Source organism: Rhopalosiphum padi, chromosome 1 (assembly GCF_020882245.1).
Source record: "Rhopalosiphum padi isolate XX-2018 chromosome 1, ASM2088224v1, whole genome shotgun sequence".
Taxonomy (NCBI): Eukaryota; Metazoa; Arthropoda; class Insecta; order Hemiptera; family Aphididae; genus Rhopalosiphum; species Rhopalosiphum padi.
The window spans coordinates 15,749,285-15,766,338 of NC_083597.1; the positions used below are offsets into that span (position 1 = coordinate 15,749,285).

A 17,054-nucleotide genomic window follows, 5' to 3' on the forward strand; every position below is an offset into this window, starting at 1 on the left:
ACTCATAAGTCATAATGCATCGATATAAAAATTACGGTTTGTTTAATCAATCGACAAGTGTGTTTAATGTATCACTGTAATATATTATAGTAAGCATAGTTAGTTTTTATTAACCAAAGTGTCTGCTTTCATATAATCGTTCGTTAAATAATTTCTATAACCATCAGTAATTACCTAAAAATATTTAAATATATTAAGTATATTAAATATATTTTCGAAATTAATACATGGTCATCTTTATAATTTCTGGAAACTAATTCAGACAAGGTTCTAAGTATAGGCTTAGTGATTAAATGATGAAAATATACAGGATGATATATTTTAAATGTTATTATATATAATGAGTTATTTACGTAAATTATGCCGTTGATAATTTTAATCTCACAATAATTATTATTGTAACTAATGAGCAATAGCTATATAATATTATGTAAACATTTTTATCGTAATAAAAGAATTTAAACTTGTTTTATTTTCAAAATGTACCAAACCACATTTTTCTTTTTAGATCATGCCAAAGTCTAAATTAAATTGATAGATCAAACCTTAAAAAGTCGGCATATTTTTTTTTTTTAGAAATCATGGCATAATCTCATAATTATTTAAAAATATATCACTGAAAATTACTATATACTTCATGTTGTGATACGTATAAATAATCAAATCTCTACTTACAATACTTTTAAATAACAAAATTTCATGTTTACAGTTTTTTATTTTTTATTTATTTATAATATAATATTAGATAATCATTAAATGACAGTGTAATTTTTTGATACAAAACAGAAGAAAAAGCGTGAGATAAAGATAGCATCCGGTCAATCAACTTGTGTACGACAATAATTCACAACGGTAATCCGCCGTACATGTATTCTTCTATATAACATTCGTTGGCGCCTCGTAGAATTTTGACATACCCGTTGTCGCCCCAGTATGTATTGAACGAGTTGGCTGCCAACCAGTACGGCGTGCCGTTCTCTTCTCCCCAGCCTATGATTTTAACCGCTTGAGTGGTAACGTATTTTCCAGAGTTGTATGCGTACACACCTTGATCAGACACAGACAAAAAGAGCTTAGTTTTGAAGCAATTAAAAATAATAACGGTTGTTAAAAAGTTACAGATTAACACAACGCATATCCGTTGGCCCATGGTGATGTGGCGTAGTGAAATGGACCTGCCAGTTGCTTGTCCGGATTTGGTGTTTAGTCCAAAGGTTCCAAACCAGGGTATCATAAAATTATTTTAAATATAAAGCAATCCTATATATTTTTTAAAACTAAAAAAAAATGATTTTTTGGAGATATATAGCATGTGTAATTTATATATTAATAAACTAATTTTTTTGATAGAATATAATAATATGTGTGTATGATATATTTGGTTATATTTAGCTTAAGAAAACCGAAGTTATAAAATAAAAATAGACAATATACTACTATAGGGTGACTTTGGTTTTTAAAAAAAATACCTTAGGGGCTGTTAGTAAACAAATTTCAGAACCTGTGGTTTAACCAAATATTTAGTTCCTTATCCTTGGATAGAATGTTTGAGAATTTAAGCAGTACAAACGCCATGTACCATTTTATATACGAAACAATCATGTCTTTAAATAATAATCGTTGTAAATTTTGATAAAAAATAGATTAATTTTAAAAGCCTAAAATTCCCCTATTAAAAAATAAATACATTATCCATACCTGATTGATAGTTGACAAAGTCTTGGTACATGTAAAATGACGCAGTTATCGGACCATTTTCGTAAATTTCTTTCATTGCTTTATATGCTGGGACACGATAATACGTTCCTACAAAATATAATGCATATTCTAAGCTTATAAAATATTATAAATAGTAGGTAGGTACTCTAATAAGAAGTACTAGAATACACATTTTCTTAGTAAGTCGCAATTAAATACGTAGGTAAGTACATTAAATATTACTAAATGATAATAATTATAAGAAATTATTATTTATTTCACATTGTAATATTTATATATTTTAATAGACACGGGCGTAGTAGAGATAATTGAGTTTACAATAACCTATGGCATATTTTTTTTACAAACGATTTTTTATGCAGTAAAACTTTAATATTATCATGAAAATATTTTGATTATAAATTAAACATAAAAGATACATTGTAGATTTAATAATTGGAATTTAAATAAATTGACTAAAAACACTTTTATAACTTTAAATTGGTAGTAAATATCAGTATTTAACAATGTATTATTCATTTTTGGCAAACTAAGTTCCAATCAAAATATCATAGGTATCCAAATGAGACATTGGTCATGTTTTTATTGATTATTATATTATCATTATAATATACACAATATAATTTGTATATAAGAATTGTGTACCTTGATGATTGTCTTTCGCGTATCTCGTCTCGTAGTTAGGATTATAACATTGAAACTTGCACTCTGGAGTGAACCGTGTTTTATTCGAGCATGCGTTTTCAGTTGCGGTTTCCGTATGTTGACATGGTTCAATCGTGTACGGTTGACATCCCTATTAAAAAGAGAAAATGCATACCTGCCATGTAACAGTGAAAATAGATATCCATACTGTTGATACGAAAATAATATGTGTATTAAGCATACGTATACATAAATACGTTTCTCAAAAAATTGTTCAAATTGGATGCCATAGATATAATGGGCTATAAAAATACATATATTATATATAAATATACATATACAATATGTTCACGCTAAGAGATATGACTAAATATTTCAGTGGGATAATCTTGTATTGAAATAAGGTTTTTGGAGAATGAAATGGAACACTGAAATAAAGTACACATTATCAAACAAATTTCAATTTTTTAACTCTTTTGATACGCATATGCACACAATACAACTTAATTTTTTTTTTATTGAATTGCTTTTTTTTTTGTACAGATTCGAATTAAATATTTTTGTTTTTAAACAAGGTTTGTAAAAAAAGTTTTTTTTCTAATTACAAAATTGGTAAATATAATTTAATATTTATGGATCATCATTCATCAGACAACATATTTTTAACTAGGTATGTTCAACTATTATACTTGAAAATCGAAACAATATCTCCAATATTGTTAAACAACTATTTTTTAGACAGATAAGACATAAATAAATACTTACCTATTTGTTTTCGAAATTTATTTTTCCCCTTTGTACTTCTAAAATAAGATTTATTTGTAATTATTAGTTTTAACTCGATTGGTACCTAATAAATTATTCAAAGTTTCCACCTTGATGTTCTATGTACGATTTCAAACGTTTTAAAAATTAAATTGATGTATTAGTGTTTATTTGGCTTTTTCTCAAATTATTATGTGCTACATGTATTTTGTTTTTTAAATTTTGGAAATTAATAAACGGATCTGCATATGTAACAGTTTTTAAATGTTTCTATTAAAAAAATCTAATGGGGTCTGGAAATCTCGACGGCCATAAAATTACTCTATAGGTACCAATCCATAGATTAGGAAAAATCATGATAATAAATAAGTGTTTATTTATATCTTATCGGTCTACAAATAGTTATTTAACAATATATCGGAGATATTATATAGATTATTGAGTATAAGCTGAATATATTTAAACAACTGTCAAAAATATATTAAACGTATCTGAATATTAAATTTCATTAGCCAGCTTTATAATAAGAAAAAAACTTTTTACACACAAATTGTTTTTAAACAAATTTTCTGCTTGAATCTGTAAAAAATAAATTATATTTGCACTTAAAAAAACTAAGTTATATTGCGTGTATGGAAAGGATTAAATATTTTAAATTTGTCTGTAGTGCATATTTCGGTACTCCCTTTCATTCCCCGAAAACAGGGAAAATCCCATTTCAATACAAGGTCCTATAACTAAAATATTCAGTGGCAACTTTAGTGTGAAAATACTGTATAATATATAAGCTATATACATTATATGCATTTTTATTTATTACATAGTTTTGTGTAATATTGAACTCAAAATAAAATTAAAATAAGCAAGTTGCTACTTTCGATTCTAAGTATAATAAAGTAGATGAAGAAATTTAATTTTAAAATAACCATTTAGAATTAATTTAATTTTTTTTTAATTTTAGTAGGTATACAATAGAAATTTACAACGGATGATAGTTATAATATGGTTAAGGAGTTAATGTTTTGATTATAACTATTTATAATTTATACTCAATTCTAAGTACATTCTATTATAATAAATGTTTATACCTCGTCTGAACCATATTCACCTCCGGACACCAATCCGTGTCTTCTGTAGAAGTCCCAAGACTCAAAATGTTGGCCGCCCATGCAACCATTTCCGCAAAGGTAGCAGCAGGACAATATTTGCTGTGCCGATATTTTTGGTTTCATCGTTCCATTTGAATGGATACAGATCCGGTCACTTACGGCTGACGCTACAGAAATAGCGTAGCTTGATTTGCAGTTACCCTGGTCGTAAATATGACCAATAGACGGACACATGTACCATTTGGCTCGAGCGTCGAAACTTTTTGGTAAATTCAGTGGATCCCAAAAACCGTTGTTCTACAGATAAAACATCATTTTAAAATGTTCATTTAACGTGAGTGTTATTAAAATTGTATCACTTTATGCGTACAATAGTCACAAATCAACTAAGATTTATTTTTCCAGTATTCAATTTATAAGACTCATAAAAGGTATCTACGTTGAATCTGTCTGGAAGTGATTACAAGTATAATTTTATTTAAGATAGTGAAATAAATTAAAACAGTCAAGTTATTATTGTATAGATTTAAATACCCGTTTTGTTTAAAAAATAGTATTTTTGAATGTAATGATTTATTAATATAACACCCTCCTTCATACGTGTGTCCATTACTGCTCACACAAAATGCACGTACCTTCAATGCACTTCAGTGAAGTATTGAATTGAGTAAAATAAACAAAATTATTTATTTAAGCTAATACTTGAAATCTAGAATTGATTTGTGATAGCAAAATGTAAAGTTCTTGAGTTATATAAATTTTATATTTTGAGATAACGCCATTTAGATTACATTAAGTGTTATGCTAACTTCTAAGCACCACTAATATTTTTGTTTGAAACTTGAGCTATCAATAATTCCAGGTTATAAAGGTCTCAAAACCTTAAGTTACCATAACTCGTATGTATATGTGTATATGCGTATATTTTTTTTTTTACATACCTCAAAACCAGTCTTCATAGCGCCAGCTGGTGCATTTACATTGTTTAAGAAATCGTTTTTGTCGTTTAAAGACGCACACCGTTCGCTGAGAACGATTATACACAGCAGCAATACCAAAACGTTCACGACAGACATCTTATTATAGGCGAAGTTAAAACGAGAATACATTTGTGGTTGTAGTTTTGAAACGCACTTTATATTGCCGATAAAGAATTCTGCTGAAACGCCAACTTATATAGTTAATAATAGAGGTACTCATAAAAATAAAATTAGGTAGACATAGCGATATCTTTTTAGATAATTATTTAACTATCAATTAAGATATTATTATTTTAATATGGTTTTTAACATTAACACCAACAGTAGTGAAGTTGTACCTATATAGTTCTTCGACAAATTCATTGTTGATATATTCGATAATATTAAACTAATTATTTATGTACTAGTCATTTATAAAATTCAATATCCGGTATCAGAGGTTTTTTGTGGAATCCACGGTGAACTTATTATAACGATGTCCAAAAATAAAAGTACGAGTAAGTTTTTGACGAAAAATTTTTTTTTATTTATTTGCAGTTGTTTAAAGTATTTTATGAGTGTTTTCTTTAACATTTTAGCATATCAATATTTTGTCTAGCATCATAATATCATATATACTGGTTGTTGTAATTGTATTGTGTTATATATGATGAGTATATAAAAAAAAAATCATAGTTGTACAGTGATTCTATCCTGTTATAATATATAACCCCAAAAGTTATTGTTGAGTTACTTTTTTAAATGTATAACATTTTTATAAAATCAATTTAGATTACTTAACTGAATTTATTTCATTATTATCATAATAATGTACTTGATATACAATTAATTTGATGAATAGGTGTATTATAATACAATAATATAATTGTGTATATGCGTTTATTGTAATACTTTGAAGAATCAAAAGTAATTTTTCCAGTACTTTAATTATTAATTGAGAAACACGGAAATTTGTATGCAAAATTGATATTGCAGAATTGACTTTTTTTATGAGTGTTTAAATTTTAAATTTTAACGACATTGGATATTATACTAAACTATATATTCTTTTGTAATGATAGGCTTTTAATGATTATTAAATCTAAAAAAAATGTTGTTTTATGTTAAAAATTGAAAAATGATTTTTTGTCCATATACGAGTATAATTATACTGTTTAATATTAAAACAATATTGATTTAAAATATTGAAAATATCAAGCTAGGTTTTTTTTAATTGTTTATAATTGTTTAATTTAAAAATTTAAATTTAAATAATATACATGTTTAATATTTATTTATTGAAATGCCAACTATATAAACATTTATTAACATTTTATTATTAATTTCATCTTAAAAATGTATAACGTATTATGTATTCATTTTTGCTATATATAATATAATTATAAATGCGTAAGAATTTTCAAATATTTTACATATACAAAATGTAAATTTTATCATTGAATATTTAAAATTTCACTCGAATTCCAAATATTTTATTAAAAAAAATATTTTTGTTTGAGTGCATACAAAACATATTTAATTTAGAAAAGTGACCTTAATAATCCCGTACCTAATCGTTTATTGTATTCGTGTTTACATTTTCATTCAAGGTACTCGCATATTATATACTTGAAGGTTATTTGCTAGTACGAGTACCTATAGCAAACATAAGTCGATTTGATGTTTTAAATTTTTATTGTCGACAATATATATAATATATAACATCAATTCTTTATGATAAAGTCCAAATAAATATTTCACGATAAGTATCTAGAGAAATACTACTAATATCGTATTTAGTTCATAACATTCGACGGGAAGTATTTACCTACGGCTACGTACCAACATATTATATTATTATGCAAACGTTGTATATTCGTATGAAACCGATGATGTATTTCTGCCACCTGTACGGTATGGGATTTTGTCGTGACAATTTTCGAATAATTTATTTTCTATTGATATTCATTAATGTTTCTGTTAGTTTTCACATATACTATACAATGTTTATGTATGTCCAAAAGAATCTGTTGTCAATGTTCAGCCTGTCTACAGTAACATCCGTTGCTCGACTGCATATCCGTTATTTAGCGAATCCGTTAATGATCGTATTGTTGAGTGTCAAAAAGACGACTATTTTGAACTACATTAGCGACTTCGATAGTCTCGTTCTAAGAATCAATAAAGTTTCACTTACGCCGTACACGATACATTTCTTCAGTTGGCTAATAACTACTCTGGTCGCAGAATTAATACAGATTATGTCGTTCCACTATCGCACAGATTTACAATATTTTACGACATGGTCCACTGTTCAGTACGTCTTCTCTAATATTTGGATAGTCACACCGGTTTTGTTATACATTTTTCTCATCTCGTTGGTCTCCAACGGTATACAAGAAATCAACAACGACATAACTTCGATAAGAGCGTGGAGAATACACAGTCTCAAGTGGAAAGAGCTGCAAGGCATGTCAATAGTTCTAACAAACTCCGTGTTTGGAAATATTATCATTATATTTATTATGTACACCATCATGGATTTAACCTTTTTCATTTATGCGACGTATTTAAGTTGGATAAATAATTTCCCTATCGAAATTGTTACATACATCATAATGTGGTTTGTTCGAGCCGGCTTGATGTTTCATCTTTTCCGAACAACCCAAAGTTGCAAGTTAGAAGTAAATAAATGATTAAAATAATGTGTTGTTATATTTTATTCATCGAGATTAATTAATACTTTACAACTATTTGTAATAATTTTATAAATTCACATTTTTGATAGTTAAACATCAGTTGTATTTATTTTTTAAACGCTTCGTATGTGTCCAATATAATTTTGCATAGTGACTATTATTAAAAATATTATAGATAGAATAGATGATAGTTTATCTTTAAATTTTAGGCCATAACTAGATTGTTATAATTATAATAATTAGGTACTAGTTAATTTATGGATAATTCATTTTAATTTTAAATAATATGTCTAATTCCTTTTATTTTTAAGCAACAGATGAAAAAGACACAAATGGTTTTGAATGGCATTGATAAGACTACAGTTTTCGATTACAAAGAAGTATAAAATTTAATTTAATAATATTAAAATATCTAATTTGTTTTATTTTATTTAGTTTCAGTTCACCTCTTTGTATATGTTGCATACTGATTTCAGTTTCACGCCATGTAATATTTTTGATATAACGTACAGAAATTTATTAACTGTAAGTAATTATTAAATTGTATTGAAAAACTAAAAATTAATTAATTTTTTTTACTAGATATTTACCATAAGTGCAGCTTACTCAACTTTTCAAATTCAAATGAACCCACGTTTATAATATATTTTAATTTTCAAATATAATGGTAATAGAATCAGAATAATAGCATCATTTATTAATATACTTTTTCTAATTCTTTTTCTGATGTTTACTTCTTCTCAAAGGTACATTAATTTGTATAATAATGAAATAATATGAATGTAATTTGATTGTTATTTTTAATTATTATTTCTAGTAATATTTGGTAAGAACATACAATTATAGTTTTTATAATATTTTATTTTTGAGAATGAATAGATCAAGAAATATTAATAAATACTTTTCTTCTTTTTCTTATGATTGTTAAAATATCGCCTCATATTATGTATGTGAATTCCATTTTAAGACTAGACATAATAGGTATAATATCAAAATTTAACGTTATATCTCAATACAAGTAAGGACATCATATATTATACTAAAGACAGATTATTCATTGATAGAAAATAATCGATACATTTTTGTGGCTTATATATACAATATAAATTAAATTGCTCGTTTTAAGTGAGTTACCTGCTCAAGCAATTTTATAATTTTTGAAGAATAAAGTTGGGAACTTACAACATTTTTATTGATCACTACGTGAACATTTTCTCCAAAGAAAGTTAATTTTTCAGGCGATCCGTATCAAACAAATCTTGAATAAAGTTTAATAAAATTCCAATAATTTACATATTAAATATTTACAAAAATTAATTTGATTTGTCGATTATGAAAGGTTGGAAAAACGTACTTTAGGAATTCTTTAAAATTATAACTAGTTCAAGCTCTTAAGCAAGTTTTCTTTCAAGAGTTAAGAGGTTTCTGTAGGATTATTCATTGGTACACATGCTTACTAACGCTAAAAATTATAGAACATGTGTCTTCAAAGAACGTTTTATTAGGTTAAGCATGACTATGCAATACTATGTTAATATGTTATTTCAGTCCAGCATCAACATAATAAGTATGAAAAATAAGATAACTTAAGTAAGTAATTAATGTAAAAATTAAATACCCACTATTCCACACAAACGTATATTACATATACAAGGAGTCCCTTGAGAATTTACCTATTGTGATATCTCCTGAAATAATTGAGATAATAATCATAATAATGATTTTATTTCTGGTTTTTTAATAAGATTCACAGGGACAAGAACAACAAATATTTCATGTTTTAATTTATTTTATGTTTTGGTAAAAAACTTGAAATTATTTTCAAAAAAAAATTAAGATAGCCATTTTAATTTCATTAATCTCCTAATTTTTAATATTTTTTCTAGTTTCAAAAAAAAAATATATAAGTATAAAATATATTGTGGCCCACGTGCTCATACCGCCGGTAAACGCATTCAGTGTTTTTCTCGAAACTAGAAAAAATATTAAAACTCAGGAGATTAATGAAATTAAAATGTTGAAACTACAATATTTTCTGAACAATGAACTCCACAAAATGGCAATCTTAATTTTTTTGTTGAAAATAATTGAATAAAAATATATTTTTTCTAACTATTTCACCAAAGCATTAAAATAAATTAAAACATGAAATATTTGTAATTCTTGTCCCTGTGAATCTTATTAAAAACCAGAATTATGATATCCCAATCATTTTAGGAGATTGCAATAGGTAAATCCTCATGGAACACTCAGTATAATCTATAAAAGTAACATTTTCAAGTAAAGAAAATTTTTGTTATCGTAATTTCTTTCAAAATTAAATCAGAAAAACGTTCGTAGTAATATGTACTTACCATATATATTATATACATATACCTATTAATCATATGATTTCAATTTTTCTACATTTTCATAAAGTTAAAGTACACACAATTTTATGTATTTAAATACATTATATATTATTATTTGTCATGCATATATAATTCCATCAATAATAACTAAATAGAGAACAGTTATTTTTTTTTAAATTAATTACTTAATTAAACATTATAATACAAATAATAATTTGAAATTTTTATTCAAATATTTAAAAAAAAATTACAAATAAATAAAAATGTTTTCGTTCAAAAAAATTTTTTTATTAGTTAAATTACATTAGGTATTTAACAGAAAACATTGCTTCAGCAATAGAAATTAAAATAATAATTGTGTAATTACTTACTTTATAGAATCGGGGAGGAATGATGTATGTATTGGTAATACGGTAATATATGTGTTTCTTATATTAGATTAATATATGTAATATATGTTATTTCAAAGAATGTTTCTGGTAGAAAATAGGAGCTAGTGTGCACTATGAGTGATCAAAATCAGAAATTTCCCAGTAGTTTATAAAATAATAATAATAACAAATAAAGCTAACGTTCGTTTAAATTTTTTTATGTAATTGATTTATTTTTTTTAGTTAAAATTCATTAAAAATGTTGAAACTTTAATGAAAGGATTCTTATAGATTTTCCTTAAAATAATTTTAAAAAAAGTTAAACGTAATGCCACATTACATTTTTTTGAATCGTTTAATTTTAAACTATCGCTTATAAAATTTGCGAATTATTTTGTAGATATATATTAAGCTAACTGATCATTTCCATTTCTAATCGTTTTTACATGCAATAATTTATAATTCAGTTGGGATTCAGCACATTAATTTCAGTTGTTATTGATAAACTTAATGTGCGTGTATACTTAATAGTAGACCGACTCCCCTGTTTTATTTTGTGTATAAAATTAATGATTTTAATTTTAAAAACTAGATAGTTGAATACATTACATATTTCACATTATATTATTACTATACAAATAAAGATCCAATTATTTTTTTTTTGTTAAATTATACTGAGTATTGTTTTCATTCTTCTTTTATAATTTTGTAGTTTAATTTTCTAAAGTAAAAAAAATATGTAAATGATTTACTTACATATTATAAAGGAAGTATGGATTATGTGTGTTAATTATTGTTTGACAAAATAGTTGATTAAAAATTAAAATATAAGAATAATAATATTATTAGAACATATACATTTTTCTTTTTATATTAATCCATGCTATTAAATTTCATAAACACATTGCCGTGTTTAAACTTAAACTAAAATCATTTTATTTTATTTTTTTGGAATATTTTGTTCTTTAGATAACAACTTTGTCTTAAAACATAAATATATTGAACAATATAAAATTTGTAGACAAATTTAAATCCAATATTTAAATAAATAATTATATAATTTAAATAAGCTATTAATTTTCCAAAAAGACAAACTTTAAAGTTGTTATTATATTTTGATTGGTACGTATATTTTTTATTACCTAATATACTTCAACAATATCAATTTGTATTTTAATTAATTAATCCAATATAGTTTATCATTTATACATAATTAATAATACATTTTTATTATGCACTAAGTAGTCGAGCCATGCGAATGAGTTGTACTTAATATCAGAACCGTCATTGGATATTTTGATAACAGTTTGTTTATCGTATAATGAAAAATATGGTACCAATCATTAGTAATATTAGTATATCACATGTAAACTATGATTGTATATACAATAATATATTGATATTAATTATAAATACTATACAAGACTGGAATCGATATACCTAATACGTATATTATGAAATAAATGTAAGATCCCGTTTGTCAACAGACAGCCTCACAACACACAAATTGATGCATTTGAACCGCATTTATGATGTAGATAAAATTATATGATAATTAATAATTATAAAGATAAATTATTAATGTTTTCATCTACATTTTGATCACGTTCCACTGTGCAGAAAGTGCTGTACAAATTAAACAATCTTGTCCAATCTAGGAGCGTCATTTCAGATTTTTTTCGGGTGTGCGAGGTATCAAGCAGGCCATATAAAATAGATATATGTACATTATTCTGCTTCTAAGTATTTCCATACACCATGGACCAAATCAATGCATCAACATAAGTATTTAATAAAAATCAATTTAAAAACTGAAATACAATAAAAATGTGTAGCACAATATTTGTTTATAACCAATGTAATTTAAAGTGATAAATAATAATTTAGATTGAGTTAGCCGGCTATTGAAACGCTTGTAATGTAGTTTGGCTAATTCGGTGACAGTTGATATATTTTTAAATCTAATTATATTAATATGATATATTACCAATTTTGGATTGAAACTTTACTATACAGCTAGTATTAGATATTTTGCTGCACCCCAGAGCTGGATGCCATATGTCCAGATGGTCGATGGGTTTTAGGAGTAGTTTATAAATTAATAGTTTGTAAGGTAGATTCATATTTTTAGCAGTTAATAAGGGTCGTAAAAGTCGAAAGCGGTTATTTAGTGCGATAATTTTGCTTTTGACGTGTGGCGCCCAAGTAAGTCGATGTTCGATGTGAATTCCAAGACATCGTAATTTTAAAAATTGAAATAATAATATTCATGTTTAATATTTATTTATTGAAATACCAACTATATAAACAATTTCTATAATTAGGTCTGTTGGGAATTCTGTGAAAAATGATTGTCATTATTAATATTTATAGATAATTTCATAATATATTGATGAAATTTAATATAAAATATCAAAAGCATTAGCATAGTAAATAATATAGACAATAATGTACAATATATGATCTAAGGCATAATACCGCTAATCTATTTATACTAATATAAAAAATGATAGTGTTTGTTTGTATGTTCGGAATAAACTCCGGAAATACTTATTCAATCGTCCTACAGTTTTTTTTAAATTAAAGAGGACATCACAAAGAAGGTTTTAGGCATAAATTTAGTCCGATAAAGTTAATAAATAATTAGTTATTATTAATTAAAATAAACGTATAAATTGAATACCTATATACATATATCATAATACATATTGTGCGGCACAGCGCCCCACGGGTTTCCAGCTACCTGTAACCTGACCTTTTTTCTTTTGTATGTATTTTATCGGTGAGTAGATATGAATAATTGTTCCTAGAAGTAAAATACTTACCGTACCACGTTGTTATTTCAACAATTTTATTATCATAGGTTTATAAATTAGGTACTAATATTGTTATACATTATACTAGCGTATCTGCATATCGGTTTAGTTAGCAAAAACCACTCAAAGAGACCAGTTCTATGGTATATAATGTTCCGCTTATACTAAAATGTTAGTATGGAATTAGTTATTTAATTTTTAAGTTATATAAGTTTTTTAGAAAAAAAACTAAAACGAAGGATGAAACAAAAAAAATTGTGTATACAGAAATTTTGTAAATTTCATTTTTTTTTAATAAGGTGAACTTTTTTTTTTGCTTAGGATACATGCAGTACATTAATAAAAAAAACTTCGAATAATTTATTCGTATTATAGATTTATTTTCAACCTACGCCTACCTGCAGTGATTGCTCACACGCACACTTGAGCGGATCCGAGACTGGTATGCTAGTGTTAAATAAAAACAATGTACAGTTTTAGCTTGTTATTAATTTAGTCTTAAAAATTTATAATATATTACATATTCATTTTTGCTATATAGTATGTATAGTATGTATAAATGCATTAGAATCTTCAAATATTTTACATAATGTAAATTATATTCTTGTATATTGCACTCAAATATCGAATATTTTATTAGAAATAGTTTTATTCGACTGCATACAAAACATATTTATTTTAGAAAAATGACCTGAATAATCCCGTATAGACGGATAGTCACCAAATAACCAAATCGTTCATCGTATTCGTGTTTACATATTCATTCAAGGTATACGCAGTATAATATATACTTGAAGGTTATTTGCTAGTATTGCAAACATAAATCGATTTGACGTTTTAAATTTTTATTGTCTACAAAACATATATACATTATGTCATTATATATCTTCAATTTTTTATCATAAAGTCCGAATAAATATTTCACGATAAGTATCTAGAGAAATACTACTAATATCGTATTTAGTTCATAACATTCGACGCGAACTATATTTACCTACAGCTACGTACCAACATATAATATACTCGTATTATTATGCGAACGTTACATATCCGTATGAAACCGATGATGTATTTCTGTCACTTGTACGGTATGGGATTTTGTCGTGACAATTTTCGAATATTTGATTTTCTATTGATATTTATTAACGTTTCTGTTAGTATTCACGTATACTATGTATTGTTTGTGTATGTCCAAACGCATCTATCGTCAATGTTCAGCCTGTCTACAATAACATCCGTTGTTCGACTGCATATCCGTTTTTTAGCCCATCCGCTAATGATCGTATTTTTGAGTGTCAAAAAGACGACTATTTTGAACTACATTAGCGACTTCGATAGTCTCGTTATCAGAATCAATAAAGTTTCACTAACGCCGTACGCGATACATTTCTTCAGTTGGCTAATAACTACTCTGCTCGCAGAATTAATACAGGTTATGGCGTTCCACTATCGCACAGATTTACAATTTTTTGCGATATGGTCTTTTGTTCGGTTCGTCATCTCTAACGTTTGGATAGTCACACCGGTTTTGATTTATATTTTTCTCATCTCTTTGGTCTCCAACGGTATACAAGAAATCAACAACGACATAACTTCGATAAGAGCGTGGAGAACACACAGTCTCAAATGGAAAGAGCTGCAATGCATGTCAATAGTTCTAACAAACTCCGTGTTTGGAAATATTATCATTATATTTATTATTTACACCATCATGGACTTAACCTTTTTCTTTTATGCGACGTATTTAAGTTGGATAAATAATTACCCTATCGAAATGGTTGGATACATCATAATGTTGCTTGTTCGAGCCGGCTTGATGTTTCATCTTTTCCGAACAACCCAAAGTTGCAAGTTAGAAGTAAATAAATGATTAAAATAATGCGTTGTTATTTTTGTTTAATGGGATTAATTAATACTTTACAAATATTTGTAGTAATTTATAAATTCACATTTTTAAAGTTAAACATCAGTTGTATTTATTTTTTAAACGCTTCGTATGTGTCCAATATAATTTTGCATAGTGACTATTATTAAATATATTATAGGTAGAATATATTATAGTTTAACTTTAAATTTTAGGCCATAACTAGATTGTTATAATTATAATAATTAGGTACTAGTTAATTTATGGATAATTCATTTTAATTTTAAATAATATGTCTAATTCCTTTTATTTTTAAGCAACAGATGAAAAAGACACAAATGCTTTTGAATGGTATTGATAAGACTACAGTTTTCGATTACAAAGAAGTATAAAATTTAATTTAATAATATTAAAATATCTAATTTATTTTATTTAGTTTCAGTTCACCTCTTTGTATATGTTGCATACTGATTTCAGTTTCACGCCATGTAATATTTTTGATATAACGTACAGAAATTTAATAACTGTAAGTAATTATTAAATCGTATTGAGAAAATAAAAATTAATTAATTTTTTTTACTAGATATTTACCATAATTGCAGCTTATTCAATTTTTCAAATTCAATTGAATCCAGGTTTATAATATTATATTTTTTAAACTCCAATTATCATGTTAACAAAACTATAATGAGATCATCATTTACCATTATTTTTATATGTTTTCTATTGAAATTCTTTTTCTGTTTACTTCTTCTCAAAGGTAATAAACTCAATGTGCATGTATACTTGATAGTAGACCGATTCCCCCGTTTTATTTTGTGTATAAAATTTATGATTTTAATTTTAAAAACTAGAAATTTGAATACAATTCATATTTCACATTATATTAATACTATAAAAATAAAGATCCAATAATTTTTTTGTTGAATTACAATGGTTACTGTTTTCATTCATCTTATATTATTTTGTAGTTTAATTTTCTAAAGTAAAAAAAAATATGTAAATGATTTACTTACATACTTTAAAGGAAGTATGGATTATGTGTGTTAATTATTATTTGACAAAATAGTTGATTAAAAATTAAAATATAAGAATAATAATATTATTAGAACATATACATTTTTCTTTTTATATTATTCCATGCTTTTAAATTGCATATACACATTGCCGTGTTTAAACTTAAAACTAAAATCATTTTCTTTTATTTTTTGGAATATTTTGTTCTCTAGATAACAACTTTGTCTTTATAAATTGAACAATATATAATTTGTAGACAAATTTAAATCCAATATTTAAATAAATGATTATATAATTTAAATGAGCCATCAATTTTCCGAAAAGACAAACTTTAAAGTTGTTATTATATTTTGATTGGTACGTATAATTTTTATCCATGTTTTTGTATTACTTAAGGTATTTCAACAATATCAAAGTTTATTTTAATTAATTGATCCAATATAGCTTATCATTTATATATAATATTAATAATACATTTTTATTATGCACAATGTTATGGCATAAAGTATCAAAGGCGTAATTGGATATTTTGATAACGGTTTGTTCACGGTATGATGAAAAATATGATGCCAATCGTTAGTTAATCACATATAAACTATGGTTGTATGCACACTAATATATAGATATTAATTATTAATACTACAAGACTGGAATCGATACTTTTATCGATATAAACGTATATTAGGTAATCAATATAGAATCCCGTTTGTCAATAGACCACACAACACATAAATTATGA

General features: G+C 25.5%; 3 protein-coding genes across 6 annotated transcripts; 2 read left to right on the forward strand and 1 right to left on the reverse strand.

Moving 5' to 3' along the window:
- Nucleotides 1–695: 695 nt before the first annotated feature.
- Nucleotides 696–5,397, reverse strand: LOC132932208 (cathepsin B-like). The gene is made up of 5 exons (XM_060998476.1): nucleotides 5,180–5,397; nucleotides 4,218–4,535; nucleotides 2,365–2,515; nucleotides 1,699–1,806; nucleotides 696–1,047 (listed from the first exon to the last, which is right to left on the reverse strand). Exons 1-5 carry the CDS (start codon nucleotides 5,345–5,347, stop codon nucleotides 845–847), a joined length of 948 nt encoding a protein of 315 aa, XP_060854459.1. The 5' UTR covers nucleotides 5,348–5,397; the 3' UTR covers nucleotides 696–844.
- Nucleotides 5,398–5,517: 120 nt separating this feature from the next.
- On the forward strand, nucleotides 5,518–15,684 carry LOC132932206 (uncharacterized). 4 transcript variants are annotated; one of them, XM_060998474.1, is made up of 7 exons: nucleotides 5,518–5,715; nucleotides 7,481–7,881; nucleotides 8,208–8,276; nucleotides 8,332–8,421; nucleotides 8,479–8,548; nucleotides 8,604–8,642; nucleotides 13,756–13,840. In XM_060998474.1, the coding sequence occupies exons 1-5, from the start codon at nucleotides 5,694–5,696 to the stop codon at nucleotides 8,536–8,538; spliced, it is 642 nt and encodes a 213-aa protein (XP_060854457.1). In that variant the 5' UTR covers nucleotides 5,518–5,693; the 3' UTR covers nucleotides 8,539–8,548; nucleotides 8,604–8,642; nucleotides 13,756–13,840. The 4 variants fall into 4 exon arrangements, with proteins under 4 accessions (XP_060854457.1, XP_060854455.1, XP_060854454.1 ...); XM_060998472.1 differs by lacking the exons at nucleotides 5,518–5,715; nucleotides 13,756–13,840 and adding an exon at nucleotides 15,622–15,684 and having other exon boundaries at nucleotides 6,579–7,881; XM_060998471.1 differs by lacking the exon at nucleotides 5,518–5,715 and having other exon boundaries at nucleotides 6,579–7,881.
- Nucleotides 14,425–16,191, forward strand: LOC132932207 (uncharacterized). Its single transcript, XM_060998475.1, has 4 exons — nucleotides 14,425–15,292; nucleotides 15,616–15,684; nucleotides 15,735–15,824; nucleotides 15,882–16,191. Exons 1-4 carry the CDS (start codon nucleotides 14,468–14,470, stop codon nucleotides 15,939–15,941), a joined length of 1,044 nt encoding a protein of 347 aa, XP_060854458.1. The 5' UTR covers nucleotides 14,425–14,467; the 3' UTR covers nucleotides 15,942–16,191.
- The last annotated feature ends 863 nt before the right edge of the window (nucleotides 16,192–17,054 follow it).

Bases quoted from the DNA above. Each gene is read 5' to 3' on its own strand.
- LOC132932208 (XM_060998476.1), bottom strand. From the start codon at position 5,347: ATGTATTCTCGTTTTAACTTCGCCTATAATAAGATGTCTGTCGTGAAC. The intron at 2,516-4,217 runs GTATAAACATTT...TCTTTTTAATAG, and splicing joins GTGAATATGGTTCAGACGAG to GGATGTCAACCGTACACGAT. The intron at 1,048-1,698 runs GTATGGATAATG...TGTCTGATCAAG, and splicing joins CTTTGTCAACTATCAATCAG to GTGTGTACGCATACAACTCT.
- LOC132932206 (XM_060998472.1), top strand. From the start codon at position 7,057: ATGCAAACGTTGTATATTCGTATGAAACCGATGATGTATTTCTGCCAC. The intron at 7,882-8,207 runs GTAAATAAATGA...TTTATTTTTAAG, and splicing joins CCCAAAGTTGCAAGTTAGAA to CAACAGATGAAAAAGACACA. The intron at 8,422-8,478 runs GTAAGTAATTAT...TTTTTTTACTAG, and splicing joins CGTACAGAAATTTATTAACT to ATATTTACCATAAGTGCAGC.
- LOC132932207 (XM_060998475.1), top strand. From the start codon at position 14,468: ATGCGAACGTTACATATCCGTATGAAACCGATGATGTATTTCTGTCAC. The intron at 15,293-15,615 runs GTAAATAAATGA...TTTATTTTTAAG, and splicing joins CCCAAAGTTGCAAGTTAGAA to CAACAGATGAAAAAGACACA. The intron at 15,825-15,881 runs GTAAGTAATTAT...TTTTTTTACTAG, and splicing joins CGTACAGAAATTTAATAACT to ATATTTACCATAATTGCAGC.